Source organism: Gorilla gorilla, chromosome 10, assembly GCF_029281585.2.
Source record: "Gorilla gorilla gorilla isolate KB3781 chromosome 10, NHGRI_mGorGor1-v2.1_pri, whole genome shotgun sequence".
In the NCBI taxonomy this organism is placed as follows: Eukaryota; Metazoa; Chordata; class Mammalia; order Primates; family Hominidae; genus Gorilla; species Gorilla gorilla.
Window position 1 is genome coordinate 81,628,922 of NC_073234.2, and position 17,785 is coordinate 81,646,706.

The window sequence follows — 17,785 nt, forward strand, 5'->3', positions numbered from 1 at the left end:
CCTGAAATCAAACCTGGACTCAATTTCAATACACAGGTTCCTACTCTTCAGTGGTGCTTCTCAGGTTGATAGGAAAACCTCTCACCTTTAGAAAATTATACAAAAATAAACATTGTGGCTGGATGTGGTGGCTCACGCCTGTAATCCCAGCACTTTGGGAGGCCAAGGTGGGTGGATCACTTGAGGTCAGGAGGAGTTTGAGACCAGCCTGGCCAACATGGTGAAACCCCATGTCTACTAAAAATACAAAAACTAGCCAGGTGTGGTGGCAGGTGCCTGTAATCCCAGCTACTTGGGAAGCTGAGGTAGGAGAATCACTTGAGCCCCGGAGGCAGGGGTTGCAGTGAGCTGAGATTATGCCACTGCACTCCAGCCTGGGCAACAGAGTGAAACTCCATCATCATCTCAAAACAAAACAAAACAAAAAAAATTGTGTAGGACTCAGGCTAGAACATTGAAATATATTCAAAACAACACCAATAATGCATATCCTCTTTATTTGGCTTTTTAAAATCACTGTTTATTCCATTTGGTAGAGGGTTTTATTTTTTTCCATACAAATATTTGAACAATTTTGAATTCCCCAAAACCATACATAGACGATAAATACCATGCTATTAAAGTATTAAATTTGTACAAAAATACTTTACAGTTTAATACTTGTTTGTTACAAATAAAAATACATATTTAAGTGACTCATGATCTTTTTTTCTTTTTTCTTAACATGATTCTGCTTTATACTTTCTTGCCCTGGCGGTTCTGAAATGTGATTGAAATAATATTTTTTTTGCACAAAAAGAAAGGTGATTTTTTTATATTTCCTTAAACAAAGGACACAGTGTTTGAATGCTTTGCCTAAGTGGTAGTTTGAATTTTTGACCAAAATGAAAATGTTTGGAAAATAATCATTTCAATATGGAGAGTCTACCATCAATATACAGATCTATTTATTTTTTTATATTCACCAAATAACAGTTATTAGTGTAGCTATTCAAAATATCTGAACAAATGAAAACAGTTGCTGACAAACATTTAAAGCAACTGTCACAATTTATTGCTTTGAGGGATGGTAATAATTGGCAATGCATTTGTGAAAAATGTATTTACAATTTCGGTAAGTGGCATGGCTCAGAGCAAAAGATAGTCCAGTGTCATTTTTAAGTACATGTGCTGTACACCCTCGATATTACCAGTTTTCAAAACATGTCAAGCAGTATGAGTTTGGTTTGCCTATCATTAAGATGAACCTCATTTTAATAGACTCTTCATTCTCTGAAGTTCTTAGTCTTGAATTTTAAAAATAAGATGATAATATAACTAATTCTTGTGTTTACTACACACTCTAATTCATTATCAGAGATTTTCAGCTATTAAAAATGTGTCCTTAAAAAAAAAACAGGTCACAAGACATATCCTGTTTGATAATTTGTTGCATAGGGAATAGCATACATCTTAGTTAAAATCATTCCTATACGTGGGCAAAACATTTACCACCACCTATTATGGTCTCCTACGTGCATCATTGCTGAAACATTTTAAGATAATTTTATACCTGTACCCCTCCCATTGTGGTAGTCCCAGCAGTTTACCAAACACTAGTTCCCCTAGTAGAGCCAGCCTATGAGAAGAAAAGCTTTGTTGGCCAAGTAAGTTCTTACATTAATGACTTCATAGTAAGAAACTGATTTCAAAGTGAATTAAGGAAATCATCATAGAGAATATTATTTTCAAACAGATGTTTCTCTTTTTAAAAAGTGATGATAGTAAGATGAACTTGTAAAAAATTTCCTCTGATGTTAATTGTAGAGTTGGGGGGGACGGCCTATTTTTCTCTACCGTTGGGACTGGCAGGGCATTGCCCACCATATACCATAGTGGTCACCAAAAAAGAAACCTCTTCAACTTGAAAAGGGAAGTGAACATGAGCCATGAGAGAGATTTAAAAGACCCCTGTGCTTGCAGTTAATGCCATGTTGATTATCTGTGCTTCAAATGTCACAGAAATCTTAAAGGGATTTTTAGCACCATGTAGATATTGTCTTTTGTCCTGCTTTATAAAAAGCGTTGCTATAATGTATTAGTGGGTTCTCGTGTCTCCAAATTACCACCGTGGCTAGGCTGCTGGAAAAAAGCACTGTTCTGTTCACTCCAATCTCCTGGTAGACTCTGTTGTTCTATAGACTTCTGTGAAGCCAGTGGGTTTCTACTAATAACCAGGTCCAGCTTATTCCCGGATTCTGCTATGAGGGGCACAACAAGGCAGCAGTCAAAGTCTCTGGTTCGGACATGATTCACCTGAAAGGTCAAGAACAGCCATTTTGAGTTATCGTTGTAACCATAATTCCCAAAACCCAGAGTAACATTTCAGGTGCAACAAGTTGTCTGAAGTCATGAAGGTGCTAAAATGAGCGCCATGAGGTCTATCCTTGTGACTATGCTGTGACATGGCTACTGGCTCAATTGCCATTGTCTACTAGTAAATTGTAAGACTCTTGAGGGCAAGGAAGACATACACATCCTACCTATCCTCATGCCAAGGAGGTGGCTCCACCCACAGTGGGGGTGCTCCAAGTGCTGAATGTTATCCCTAATTTACAGATGAGGAAAGCAAGCCACAAAGAGGTTAAGAGCTTTGCCTTAGATCAGTAGTTGGTAAGGGTCATAGGATGTAATCCCAGGCCAACTGGCTGATCTCAAAGCCTGTGCTCTGAATCACGATGCTGAACTACCTCTACTACAAGCGAGCTCCACCAGGTGGTGGCTCACACCTGTCATTGTGGCACTTGAGGAGACCAAGATGGGAGGATCGCTTGATGCCAGGAGTTTGAGACCAGCCTGGGTAACATAGTGAGACCCTGTCTCTACTAAGAAAATTTTTTTTAAAAAATGAGCTTATCCCCTCTTCAGCTTATACATGCACCCATCTTCTTCCATTTCTCCTTCTTCACCAACACAAGTTTTTAAAATCACCCACATGCCGGTTCTACTCCTTGACCTTCCATTCTCTCCTCAGTTTTTTCAGGTCCTCCCTGACACATTGCACTGCTGGAAAATGACCCTACTTGTCAAATCCAGGAATGTTCTGGAGTTTGCATCCTCCTTGGCATTTAGCATTTGCTGCTCGTGACACCTCCTCACCCTTAAAACTCTCCTTCCTTAGTTCTACAACCCCACTTTGTTTTGATCCTTTTACCATTTTAACTGCTCGCTTTCAGTCCTTTCCTGCCTTTATTTCTTCCTGTCCTTTACATTTGGTTATTGTGGCCAGGTGCAGTGGCTCACACCTGTAATCCCAGTACTTTGGGAGGCTGAGGTGGGCGGATCCCCTGAGGTCAGGAGTTCGAGACCAGCCTGCCCAAAATGGTGAAACTCCATCTCTACTAAAAATACAAAATTAGCCGGGCATGGTGGTGGACGCCTGTAATCCCAGCTACTCGGGAGCTGGCTGAGGCAGGAGAATCGCTTGAACCTGGGAGGCATAGGTTGCAGTGAGCCAAGATCACGCCACTGCACTCCAGCCTGGATGACAAGAGAGAAACTCTGTCTGAAATAAATAAATACGTAGATACATTTTGTTACTGTTAGAATCCATCCTTGGTTCTGTTCTCTTCTTTGTTATAAGGCCACCAAGGGCAACTTGTCCTAAACCCCACCCTTCAGTATCCTAAATCTTTAACTCTGGCTCTAATATCTCTCCTCACCAACAGATCCAAACCACCAAATGCTTCTCAGACTGCTCTATCACAATGTGCTGAAAATATTAAAGACTCATTAGTTCTGAAACAGGTGTCTTATCTTACCTACCCCTACCTGGACTCCTTGCCTGTGATCTTCTCCTCCCCAACCCACCTTCGATATACCCACAATAATATTGTATTGCCTTTCTATGTTACCAATTATATCATTATCCTGCTTAAGAAACTAATATGCCTCCAGCATAAAGTTCAAGAGCTTTAGCATCACATTCAAGGCCCTTTATAATCTGAATGTAGTCTACTTTTACAGCCTCAACTTCGATGAGAGTAGAGCTAGCTCTAATTTATGGATTAGGAAGACACTCATAGAGGGTAAGTAACTTGTCCATAGTTATTCATTCAGCAAATATTAGCATGTCTGTGGAAAACAAAGTGTCCCCAAACTCCTAAGATAAGACTAATTGTTCTATTGCCATAGTAAAAATCATCACCAGAATTGATTCCAAAACTATCAAATTGATCAGTGACAACTTGCTTCAGTGAACACATCCCTGAAAGCCAACCAATCAGTGGCAGCCTCCTGCTTTGAAAGTCAGCTGTTTGGTGACAAACTGTTTCCAGGTGAGTACACTGCTAAGACTGACTTCAACCCACTCCATTTTCCTGCAAAATGCTCTTCCCAAAAACTGTACATAAGATCAGAAATCTGCTTTCCTAAATAAAACTATACCTGACCTCAATGTTACTATATTTAAAGTAAGCAAGGTTCAGCTTTTTGGTTTCAGATATTGTGAGAGATACTGAGATATCAAATACCACATAATGGGAAATGAGAGAATAAGGTACTATCCCTGCTCTCAAAAAGTTTACAATCTGCTGGGGAGTATATGCAGGGAAACAGGAAGGTGTTTTTTTGGTTTGTTTGTTTGTTTGTTTTTTTTGAAACTCACTCTGCACCCAGGCTGGAGTGCAGTGGCATGATCTCGGCTCACTGCAACCTCTGAACAGGCAGTTTTAATAATGTAAATTCTACCAAAAGCAAAAGCTGCTGTTCGATATAGGAGGGGCCCCTAGTCCAGACTTGAGGTAAAGGAGGTTGGGTGGTGTCTGGTGAAGTTAGGCTTTGAAGGGGAGTCCTCTAAACTAGTGGTTTTCAATTTGGCTGCTCATTGGAATCACTGGGGGAGGTGTAAAAACACACCGATGCCGTATCTGTCTCCTAGAGTCGCTGGTTTAATTGGTCTGGCATTTGATTGAACATTGGGATACATTCTCTAGGTGATTCCATTTTTTCAATCAAGGTTGAGAATCGCTGATCTATATGAGACCAAAAAGTTGAGTCGGAATGAGGCAGGTAAGGCCTAGGGATTAGAAGAGCATTCAGAGAAAGGAAAGAGTATATAAAGCTCAGAGCCAATGCGCTTCTATTCTGCTGCGCAGTACTGAGCACTTTTATGTGACAGCATTGTTCTTGGAACTGAGAATAGAGTGGAGAATAAAATCGCTGCCCTCATGGAGTTACATTCTAGTGGGCAACACAGAATAAGCAAATAACTTGCATCATCTGTGGTTGTACTGCGAACCAAGAAAGAAGGGTGAAGAATGGAGAGGCAGGAAAGGCCCTTTTAGACAGAGTGGTTTAAGTAGCAGCATGTGAGCAGGGACCTGAAGTAGAGGAAGGAGCAGGGAAGGAGCCTGTGCATGTTTAGCAGAGAAGCGCCACAAGCTCAGGGCACAGCAGGTGCAAAGGCCAGGAGGTGGCAGCATACACCATTCCTGAAACAAATCCAGCTGAAGCTAGAGAGTATATGAAGAGGTTGCGCGCAGTGGCTCACACCTATAATCCCAGCACTTTGGGAGGCCAAGGCGGGTGGATCACTTGAGGTCAGGAGTATGAGACCAGCCTGGCCAACCTGGTGAAACACGGTCTACTAAAAATACAAAAATTAGCCACGCATGGTGGTGTGCACCTGTAATCCCAGCTACTCGGGAGGCTGAGGCAGGAGAATCACTTGAATGCAGGAGGCGGAGGTTGCAGTGAGTTAAGATCGTGCCACTGCACTCCAGCCTGAGAGACAGAGTGAGACTCTGTCTCAAAAAAAAAAAAAAAAAAGGAAAAAAGATTCTAACTAACTTTCCATGAACTTCAAAAGGTCCGTCATCAACCCTCCAATTAGTTAGCAAATTGCATTCTGGCTGGGTGTGGTGGAAGTCACCTGTAATCCCAGCTACTTGGGAGGCCGAGGCAGGAGAATCTCTTGAACCTGCGAGGTGGCGGTTGCAGTGAACCGAGATCACGCCACTCCACTCCAGTGACAGAGCGAGACTCTGTCTCAAAAATGAATGAATGAATGAATGAAGAGGCAAGACAAGATGCTGGCAAGGTAAGGAGAGGCCAAATCCCTGGGGCCTTGTAGGTCATGTAGAAGACAAGTGGTAGGAAGGACTAGACTGGTGGCGCCTGGAGTCGGATAACTACGTCATATTTATGGGACTACTCTGCGATGGTGGGAGATGACCGTGGTTAGGTGGAGTCTGTGAGATTGGGAAAGATGGCTCTGAGCTCAGTGCTAAAAAAAACTGGTAAGAAACCACAGAACTTTGGGGTCTGGGTTAGAATTTACTAGAGCTGAAAATTCTTTATTCAGCTGTTTGCTTCTACTGATTCCATAATCTTGATGACAAAGGCTGAAAGGGAAAAGAGCAAAGGGCCCCAAATATGCAGGAGGATGTGGAGGAAGCTCCCAGTGAGAAATTACTTGCAAGGAATTAAAATTCCACCTGAGGTCTTACCTGTAAGAGCCTGTCATAGGGCTTTAAGCCACCAAGATCTCCTGGCCCAGCTGGGCGAATATTTTTGACATACACTCCTTTCTCCAGTAAGCCATCTGCTACACTGAACCCAAAGTCCTCCATGTCAGAGTCCTTGTACAAGGTCACCTGAAGAGAGAGAAAATGGGATGTGAATATTTAGCTGGGGTGGAGACTTTTCCTTCTGCAACTTCTTGATAAACAATCTTTTCACACGAATTTAGTCACATCATGATTTGTATTATCAGCATCAGTCAGCTCCCTGCACCAATCCTGCAGCTTTTTTTTTTCCCACTCCAAGAATATCTTTGGACTTTATGAATTCCCAACCAAAGCTGAAAAAGGAGGAGAACTGGAACGTCTGGGTCCTCCCTCCCTCCTTTGCAGTCGTCATCAGGGGGATATAGGAGAGAACTTCCTCAAGGCAAGTTGACTTCTACTATTTTCCTGGGGCAACCCCTGGTCAGAGGAGCTGCCCGCAGCAGCCCTTTACAACTGCTGAGATGTTGGGGAATAAGCCAAAGGCCTTTCCTTCCTCCCCACTCCTGCCTGGTGCTCTGCTAAGCACAGTGCTCGGCGTATCCTCTCTTTGGGCAAGTACCATGAAGTTCATCCTTTTATTTGCTCTGGAACCCCCAATGAGCACCATCACGGAACACTATGTAAAAGACCTGAATGTATTTCTATGACAACACCTTGCTCTGCACCTGGGCTTAACTCGCTCCCTCAGCATTTGTCTAGGGTTTGATTTGGTAACTGAAGGCATCTACCCTGAGTGCTGCGGCCTGCCCCCCACCCCGGGTCTCTCTGCATCTAAGGCCAACCACAGCTGGTTAAAGCCTCACTCCTCCACCAGCCCTCACTCCTTCACCTGACCACCTGCGAGTGTTCATCTGAGGCTAAAATAATCATTTGTATATTCATCAAATATTTATTGAGTTCCTACCATATTGTAAGCACAGCATGGGGTGCTAGAAACAGCAGTGAACAAGAGGAAGAAAAGCCTGCCTTCCAGAGGCACACACATGAATATGTAGCAGTCCCCAAGCTCTCACCGCACTGGGCACTGCGCCCAGCAGCACACTCAGCGCTTGATGCTCAGTTAACGTTTGAGGGGGCCACGGGTTTTACCAAGTTGTGCCAGATGCCCTCCACAAAGACTTCAAGCAATGGTCAGGCTTAATTTTCTACTGTAATTATATATATATATATTTGTTTTTACACAACTAATGCATGAATACATTCTTGTAAAATAGTCAAAACAAAAACAAAAACAAAATCAGAGCTATGCAGGGCAAAGGCATTCTGAAGGCAATATGAAAGTGGTCAGTGTGTGAGTTTTTATTTTACTGGACAGACAGCTAAAATATCAAGCTGACTGGGTCAATACTATTCACCAGCCAGTCCCAGTGGTTATTGCCATATTAGAGGTGAGGAAATTCAATTTCACTGGGGTTATGTAACCCGCCCAAGGCCACAAAGGTAAGAATGGTGGGGACGTGTCTGTCAGACTCCAGACACCAAGTGCCTAATGGTTCTATTCTCCTGCCACTAAACATGCACCTCTCGGCCTCACCACTTTCAGTGTCCTCCTGGACAGGAGCCACCCTCAGGAGCCGGTGAAAATGCAGTCTCAGACCCACCCCAGACCGACTGAGAATCTGCAGAAGTAATGTTCCCTGAGACGACCCTCTTCACACGCTCATTCCATCATTGTGTGTGATGTGAGTGTGTGTGTGCCCACACACTGGACACTACTATGGGTCAGGGACTGTTTTAGGGACTGAGAATATTTTTCACAGGATAGAGTGAAAAAAAAAGTAGAGCAGTGAGCAAAACACAACCTTTATGAAGACAGCCCAGTGAAGAAATCTGATTTAATCCTTATAACGATTCCGTAAGATGGGTAAGAGTCTTCATTTTAAGAGGTGACAGATATAAAGTTTTCTCAGTCTGCCCTCACTTATACAGGGATAGAGTAGTAAGCCCCACTTTACTACATAAAGGGTGTGTGGGGTTATGTGTGTGTGTAGCCTAGTGACACCCAGCACCCCCACACCGGCCCCACCACCCACCGCCCATCTAACATGCTCACTGGTGATGCTTAGGGAGAAGTGGTTAGGTTCACACTGTGTGGTTGAGAGCACCCGTACCTTCCAAAGCAATACTCACCAGGGGGAGAGGGGAAGACTTTGCTGGTGGCCTGGGCTCAGGTTTGTGGCAGATCCCCACTCCCCAGCTCCTTGAGGGGAGTAGGGGTCCTTTTTGCTCATGGATATATCTCAAGCCCCTAAGGCAGCACCTGTCACATAGTGGGGTTAGTATTTTGATGGACAGAAAGGGCTTGTCCTGCACCTTATGAGGCTGAGGATCAGCCATGATGTCCTGTGCCTTTATGAATCATTGCAGAGAAAGAGAGTGTGAACTAAGAGAGATTTAATTCTGGAGTTCCAGCCATCCCCCTCACCCCTCACCCAAGGCCATGCTAGGAATCAGAAAGGCTGTCCTATGACAGAGTGGTGAGGCAAGACAAAGCTCCAAGGTCGACACTGTGTGGACACGAGAGGGAGGGCACTTCTGGTACCAGGGCCAGGCCGGCCTACCTGTGGGCTGAGGAGACCCAGATTCCCGGACAGTGAGGAAGGTAGGGGGAGGGTCCTCCAACGGGGGATGCTAGACTTCTTGCTAGTAAGGCCTGTGGGAGTTGAGTGAGCAGTTTAGAAAGCAAAGAGATATTGTCTCTACCAGCTTGTGGAGCAGATCATATACAGACAGGGAAATGAAAGCTCAAAGAGAAATAGCAACTTGCTCAGGATCAAACTGATGGCAACAGAGAATTGGCTCAAATCAAGGCTTCTGACTGCAAAGCTTAGATCTTGCCATAGCACACTCTCTCCTTGCCTAGCACACAGTTGTTTAATAAATACTCATTGCAGAGAGGAATATTTAGGCTGTTCCACAATTATGTTTTTGCCTTAGGCCAGATAGGAGATTTCTGCTCCTCTTTCCTAAGGAAAGGAAGAGTAAGTCACTGGAAGAAAATATTCTTAGTGAAAATTTCATATATATTCTAGAGTAGAGAGGTTGGAACACCCATCTATTCACCACTGAGATCCAACAACCACCAAGAGCTTGCCATGTTTCCTTCAGCTATCCTTCTCTTCTTCGGGGGAGTGTTTTCAAGCAAACACCAGTCCGCATGTCATTTCACTCCTACATACTTCAGTATACACCTCCAAAAAATATGATCACTTTCTTTCCTAATCTCCACATCATTAATTCACTGGCAACAGCAACTCTTCTTACATGATAGCCACCACTTCCTAGTCCATAATTTCCCCAATTGTCTCAAAAATGATTTTTTATTTTTATTTTATTTTTAATTTTTTGAGACAAGGTCTTGCTCTGTCACCCAGGCAGGAGTGCAGTGGCATGACCTCAGCTCACTGCAACTTGGCTCACTGCCTCCTGGGTTCAAGCAATTCTCCTATCTCAGCCTCCTGAGTATCTGGGATTACAGGCATGAGCCACCACATCTAGCTAATTTTTCTATTTTTAATAGAGACAGGGTTTCGCCATGTTGACCAGGCTGGTCTTGAACTCCTGAGCTCAAGTGATCCGCCCGCCTTGGCCTCCCAAAGTGCTGGGATTACATGTGTGAGCCACTGTGCCCGGCCTCAAAAAAAATTTTTTAAGTTGGCTTGCTTAAGTCAGAATCCCAACAAAGTCCACACACTACCTCTTTGTTAAGTCTGTTAAATCTCCTCTTACCTGTGGTAGGTTCTTGTCCTTCCCCCTGTGCTGCTGATCTATTGTTGAAACTGTGTCATTTGCTCTGTAGTATATTCCTCTGTCTCCCACATAAATGGAAGTTAAATCTAGATGCTTGATTTCAGTCGAGGTTAGCTTTGAGGTGGGGACTGGGGGCAGGAACAGTTCACAGGTGGCACAGTGCTTCCTATCACATCATGTCTAGCTGTCCTACTTTGGGTGGGTTCAGGTGATGACAGCCTCATTCCTCTATTGTAAGGGTTCTCATCAATCTTTAGTCTAAAGGTTTTATTTATTGATCACCGTCTGAATCAAAATTTCATTGGGGTTGCAAAGCGATAATCTTTTTCTAATCCTATTAATATCTTCTGTATTTATTAGCTTAAATGATTTTGTAAAGGAGAATTCTTTTATCAATTAGTGCTGCTTTGTTACTCTGAAATACAGCTTTTACAAGAAGGGCAGAATGAATGAATGCTAATTCTTTCCTTTCAATTTCAAAACAGGGAATTTGTTCACTAAATACTTCGAATGGTGGTCCAATGAGAATTTGTGTGTGGGGAAGGTGGGGGATGGGATCAATATGAACCTATAGATTTTGATATATTCAATACATTTTTTGTTTGTGTTTTGAGACTGAGTCTCACTCTGTCGGCCAGGCTGGAGTGCAGTGGCACAATCTCGGCTCATTGAAACCTCCGTCTCCTGGGTTCAAGCAATTCTCGTGCCTCGGCCTCCTGAGTATCTGAGATTACAGGCACCTGCCCCTACACCCGGCTAATGTTTATATTTTTAGTAGAGATGGGGTTTCGCCACGTTGGCCAGGCTGGTCTTGAACTCCTGATCCTGAGTGATCTGCACACCTTGGCCTTCCAAAAGTGCTGGGATTACAGGCGTAAGCCACCACACCCAGCCTATTCAACGCATTTCAATCAGTTGCATTATTACTCTTTTGGATGATCAAATGTTCTCATCTTTGGCCACAGGAAGTCTTTCATGTTGACTCCTGTGTCCTTTTGATAGGATCCATTGGTTTTGGTCGCTTCTTTACTTTCCGGTACGAAATATGACTCACCATGAATAGTTCTTATCCCCGATCTGGAATCAGCTATTCCTCCAAGGAGCCTTCACTGGAGGAAATATTGTTGATTTATATTCTACTCTAGTCCTTTTTGTTTCTTTTTTGAGACAGGGTCTCACTCTGTCACCCAGACTGGAATGCAGTGGCGCGATCTCGGCTCACTGCAACCTCCACCTCCCAGGCTCAAGTGATTTCTCCTGTCTCAGCCTCCCAAGTAGCTGGGATTACAGGCGCATGCCACTCCTGCCTGGCTAATTTTTGTAGTTTTAGCAGAGACAGGGTTTCGCCATGCTGGCCAGGATGGTCTTGAACTCCTAATCTAAAATGAGCTCCTGACCTCCTGCCATGGCCTCCTAAATTGCTGGGATTACAGGCATGAGCCACCGCACCTGGCCTATTCTAGTCCTTTTCCTTCTATCTCCATGCTGCTTTCTCAAAGGGATGAAGAGGAGAAATAGTGAGAGAAGGGAAAAAATGAGAAGGAGGCTAGTAGTTACTAGAATTGGTAATAGATTGACATTCTTCAGACCCTGTTTACTAGTGGGTGAAATCTCTCTGCCCGAGGTTCCTGCTTATGTCCCACTCTGGCTTTATCTGTGGGATCTCTTGCCTTTTTGCCCCTTTACTGTCTTTGTTCTTAGCCACGTTTTCTCCACATGGCAAGCAACACACCTGGGGTAGGGACCGTTGCCACCATTCCTAGAGGGTGGGGCATCCTCCTTGCTATCTCCATTCCACTTGCAACTAGGTGCAGAGGTGCAGTCCTGCAGACTCTGTGCCTACGGCTAGTTGGGAAAGTGCATCAGCTTCTGCTCTGCAGGCCTAGCCATATCCTTGAGATGCACCCACATGTGAGGGTGCTAAATCTTAAGCTTTCAATGGGAGCTAGGAAACTCACTTTGGTCTTAGATCTGAGGCATGTTTTCCAACATAGTAAACCAGAATCCTTGCATTTGAGGAAACATTTGGTGTGGGCCTGGAATAATAGTGAAGTTCTTCATGACTCTATTGGCCTGTGATTCTTGGGTGTCTGCACCACAGGCCAGAACCCAGGAGGGGCACAAGGAAGAGTGGCACCTAAAACTAACAACACCAACCAATGGTAGTACACCAACCAAAGCATTAGTGATGAGTGCCAACCACAGTGGGTTAGCAGAGTAGCTCATTAACTTCAAGGTCACAGTTATTGGCAAAGAGCCTTGGTTTTTCTGAGCCTCAGAGTTGAAGAGTTGATGGAAAACTCTTCAGGATGAGAGGCTAATAAATAGTTTAAATCTAAAAGTAATCTATTTCTCCAGAGACATCTCCCAAGGTTAAAGGATACTGAATTTCAATAGCCAGCTATATGGTTCTCCTGGAAGTAGCCTAGTAATGGCAAATTAACAAAAATAAAATTATTTTAAAACTACATGAAAGATAAGAGTCTAGAAATCAATAATTAACAAAAATGGGGAGCACAGGGGGCTGTTCTCAAACCAGTAGCAATGAATTGTGCCATATAGCCCTGTTTACCTGGATACTGGTAGTGGTTACCTTGGATTTACTTCCTGTGCAAAAATAATTCTAAGGATTCTGAGGTTTAAGTTCATACTTCCCCCTACCCCTGGAAATGAATCTCTTATCCAGTTACTTTCTTACATATGATTGCTTTTGATCTTACAACACCTCTGGGCAGCAAAATCATTGCCTTTCCAAGAATGAGGATACTGAACCTTGAAAAAGTTGATGGACTGACTTGTCCAGTTAGAATGCAGAAGCACCAGGCTTCAAGACTAGAATATCTGACCTCATTTGCTGTGTTCTTTCCACCAAATCATGATTTTTTTTTTATGACATGTAATCTTCTAGCTGGTCAGGCAGCCTTTATTCATTTCCAACTGCCCAACCAACTAAAGATGAATAATTAATCATGCCCACTGGGTTTCTTCTCATCAGAGCCCTTTGTGGCTTTCCAAGAACATCTGCATAAAGTCCTGCTCCATGCTCCTATGGCTCACCAACCTGTCAGTTGGCTTTGCATTCTACCCTAGCCTGTGTAAAGCAAAATTTTTCTTGTAGGGTCTGTCTTTTGTGCTGACTAGAGGATGCCCCCGGAGAACCTGGACCATGAACACAGTTGCAAGGTTTTTCTGTTCTAAAAGAGCCAATGAGCTTCTCGGAACATAACACTCAGGGCTAGATACAGTTCTACAAAGCTCAGTTCAATTTTAACTATTTGTCAGCATGTGCTGCAATTGCTTCTAACCCTCCTGAGAACAGAAGCTTTCACAGGAGGCAGGGTGGGTTCACCATGATTCACATTCAGCCTTGTTTTATATTTCTAAGCAAGTCTACCGACATGTTTGAACAACATCCTCAAGGCCAAGATCAGAAACCCGATGCTTATGTTTTCAGTTTTGACACATGTGAAAGGCTTTAGCTGCAGAGCCAACTCTCCCCACTTGGATTTTAAGGGCAATTGCATCTGCTGTCTTGAGCAAGTCATGGCAATTGACAGCCATCCCAGAAGCAGTCCTCAAACTCTGACAGCTCCCTATGGCTCACTCCCTTGTCCCAATGGCCTTGAGAACCAAACTGACACCTACTTCTCAGAGACAGTTTTCCCATAAATCACCAGGCATTTTGGTTTACTCATGACAGATACCACTGGGGTAGCCCCATTCCTTTAACTCTGACAATTTAAGTAATGCCAGTTTTGAGGACAATCCTATACTACCTATGGTGCTGGAAGAAAACGAAATAGAATACAGTCTTCTAAACTGGAAGCCTGCAGCCCAAGAAGAAGCAATCTCAGTTTATACTACTAGAAACTCAGGGGTTTTGAGAGGAATTGGGTCAGAAGGCAGCTGCTGCCTTCCTGTCTGGGGAGTCTTCTTGGCTGAGGAGAGAAAGGAAGAGCTGCTCCAAATGCCACCTCCTGCTTCATTCTGGCAACAGTGTGGCACCAAGAGCTGGAAAAAATGAGGGCTCAACAATGAGAGAATCAGTAGCTGGGATTTTGGCTGTAAGTATAAGCAAGCCAGGGGCTACCCTGGCCCTTGGGGAGCTGAGTCCCAACCAAAAAAGTTGCACAGTTTTTAAGATCTGTGGCAGACTTAGGTGCTGCCTTTCTCATTCATCCCAGAGCACCTTCACACATCTACTGGTTCACATAGTAACAAAAACAAAAGAGCTAGATCATTCTCCAAATTCTCCAAGAGATCAAACCAAGCTGCAAGCAAGCAGCTAGTCCCCTAGTTATTGCCAGCTCCATTGCTGGTCTTTTGCACTTGCCCCAGCCACCACCAAGCTGGCTGGCTGTGGCGGAGTCCCTGTTGCGGGTGTCTTTGCTCAGGCCTGCCTGCTGCCTGCTCACAGCACCCCTCCTGACTCAGCCTCTGCTTTCTAGCTCCCAGCTTGGCTCTGGCCTGGCCCTTCTCCAGCTTTTACCCTTTTCCCAATTCCCTCTGCAACAGATTGACCTCCGTTCCTCTCAGGACCATGTGGGCCTCCTTGACTCAGGAACATCCTACAGCTCTGGGTGGGTGGCACACCCTCCACCCACTCTCGGGGCCTGTGGGACTGAGGGCCAGGCACACTGTCATTCAGGAAGCATGACAAGTTGCAACTAACCAAACTCCCACTGCACTCAGGGCTAACTGTCTTGATTTTATTTCCCCACTGTAGAAATTGCTGATGCCTGATATTACGAAGAGGCTGGGACAAGGAAAGAGCTCTGTACCCCATCTGAGAGAGAGGAAGAGACATGCCCTGGGCTAGAGTGTTACCAATTTAATCTTTTATTTTTTTTTAATGAGACGGAGTTTCACTCTTGTTGCCCAAACTGGAGTGCAGTGGTGTGATCTCGGCTCACCACAATGTCCGCCTCCTGGGTTCAAGTGATTCTCCTGCCTCTGCTTCCTGAGTAGCTGGGATTACGGGCCTGCACCACCATGCCTGGCTAATTTTGTATTTTTAGTAGAGATGGGGTTTCTCCATGTTGGTCAGGCTGGTCTCCAACTCCTAACCTCAAATGATCCACCCGCCTTGGCCTCCCAAAATGCTGGGATTACAGGCGCGAGTCACCACGCCCAGCCTTCAATTTAATCTTTACTATAGCCTTGCCTGACAAGTCATATGGCAGAACAACAGTGGAGGAGGAGGAGGACGATAGGACTGTTCTCCAAGAATCTGGACATGAGGGAAATGGAGTGACCTTCAGAAAGTACACCATTTGTAAGTGAACATCCTACAGATAATACACAAACTTACATGCTAGAAATACGTACATTTGATCACAACAGAGATGCATAAGGATATCAGGGAGGGATGAATGGTCCCAGGCCAGAATCAGACTTAAGGGAAGCTATTAACATTTCTGAAGAGAGGTGGTGGTGGGTCCAGGACAGAAGCGATAAGATGTATGATCAAGCCCTGAGAAATAAGGCACACTAGACAATAGCGAGCCTGCCGCAGAGGCATCCGAGTCTAGGGGATGGCAATTCTCACTGCTTCTCTCGCTCAGAGCTCAGACTCTGCAAAGGTGGATGGCAACTTGTAGAAAAGTGATAAGATGCAAATTGAATTCTGTCTGGTAGAGATGCAAATCATTTCTCCCCTCAGAAAAGATAACCTCAAAGGCTTTGATTTTATTTCCCGACAAGTTATTGGGCAGCTTTGATTCCAACTTAGAAAACTTATTGCAACATTTCTTTTCCCCACTGGCTGATATATCACATATCATATATATATCCTACTAACTTTATATATATATACACACACACATATACACACACATATATACATATATATACACACATATATATGTATATGTGTGTGTGTGTGTGTATACATATATATATAAAGTTTCTGTATCTCTTTTTTTTTTCCTTTTTGAGACAGGGTCTTGCTCTGTCACCCAGGCTGGGGTGCAGTGGTGAGGTCGTGGCTCACTGCAGGCTTGACCTCTCAGGCTCAAGCGATCTTCCCACCTCAGCCTCCTTAGCTGGGACCACAGGTGCGTGCCACCACACCTGGCTTTTTTTTTTTTTTAAATTATTTTTTGTAGACACTGGGTCTCACTATGTTGCCCATGCTGGTGTTTAACTTGTGGGCTCAAGTGATCCTCCTGCCTTGGCCTCCTAAAGTATTGAGATTACAGGTGTGAGCCACTGCACCTGGCCCTCCTTATGCCTCTTTAAACAAGTTTTGCCATCCTGTTATCATTCCTTGCTAATGAGTTAAATAAACATTTTTTGACATGAGCCAGTCATTTACATAAGAATTGTGTTTTTCAGGAAATTCTGTCATTTGTGACGATGTGGATGAACCTAGAGGACATTATGTTAAATGAAATAAGCCAGGCACAGAAAGAGAAATACTGTATGATCTTGCTTATGTGTGGAATCTGAAAAAGTTGAACTCGTAGAAGCAAAAAGTAGAATGGTGGTTACTAGAGGCTGGGGTAAAGAGGAGACATTGGTCAATGGGTACAAAGTTGGTTAGCTGGCAGGAATAAGTTCTGGTGATCCACTAAACTGAAAGTTGACTACAGTTAATAATAATGTATATTTCAAAATCGCTAAAAGAGAAAATTTTAAATGTGGTGGGCATGGTGGCTCATGCCTATAATCCCAGCACTTCGGGAGGCCAAGGAAGGTGGATCACGAGGTCAGGAATTCAAGACCAGCCAGTCTGAGACCAGCTTGGCCAACATGATGAAACCTCATCTCCAATAAAAATACAAAAATTAGCCAGGCATGGTGGCATGCATCTGTAATCCCAGCTGCTTGGGAGGCTGAGGCAGGAGAATCGCTTGAACCCAGGAGGTGGAGGTTGCTGTGAGCCAAGATTGCAGCACTGCACTCCAGCCTGGGTGACACAGCAAGACTCCATCTCAAAAAAAAAAAAAAAAAAAAAAAAAAAAAAAAAAAAAAAAGAAAGAAAGAAAGAAAGAAATGATAAGTGGTTGAGGTGTGAAAGGAAAATAAAATTAAACTCTCAGGACCTCAAACTCAGTAAGCCAAAGGAAACAGTGAAGATGGGCACTGGGTTCTGCAAACCTCCTTCCCATTTCATTCCTACATAGATAGCTGCATACCTTTCTCATATTTTGCCCACAAGGAAATTCCTGGCGGGCCCTGAGATCTTTAAAGCAGTTCAGTTGAATTTCACCCCAACAAAGTAAATTAACAGTTTATCTTCACAAATATGGGACAAAGGACAGAACTCAAAGTCATCCTTCTGCTCACCTGAGAAAAATGCATATCTGACTCCTCCCTACCTATACTCTATAATTATTTTATCTTATGTAAAAATGCAGATTCGCTGAGCTCCAGATAAATGCATAATGGATCACTCCTTTCACATGAAAAATGAAATGAGGATGGTCAGGGCTGGATGCCATTATTTATTCAGCGAAGCTAATCAAAAGGCTCAAAAGAATGCA

At 43.9% G+C, this 17,785-nt stretch overlaps 1 protein-coding gene across 5 annotated transcripts in view; it reads right to left on the reverse strand.

The window, feature by feature from the left end:
* Positions 1–480: 480 nt before the first annotated feature.
* The window catches only part of GRIP1 (glutamate receptor interacting protein 1), a 324,577-nt gene continuing 307,272 nt past the window's right edge, over positions 481–17,785 (reverse strand). For all 5 annotated transcript variants that reach the window (XM_055357003.2, XM_055357000.2, XM_055357004.2 and 2 more), the window contains 2 exons: positions 6,489–6,635; positions 481–2,295 (listed from right to left, as the gene is read on the reverse strand). In XM_055357003.2, coding sequence (XP_055212978.1) covers positions 2,068–2,295; positions 6,489–6,635 — 375 coding nt within the window. In that variant the 3' untranslated portion in view covers positions 481–2,067. The remainder of the gene's footprint in view (positions 2,296–6,488; positions 6,636–17,785) is intronic.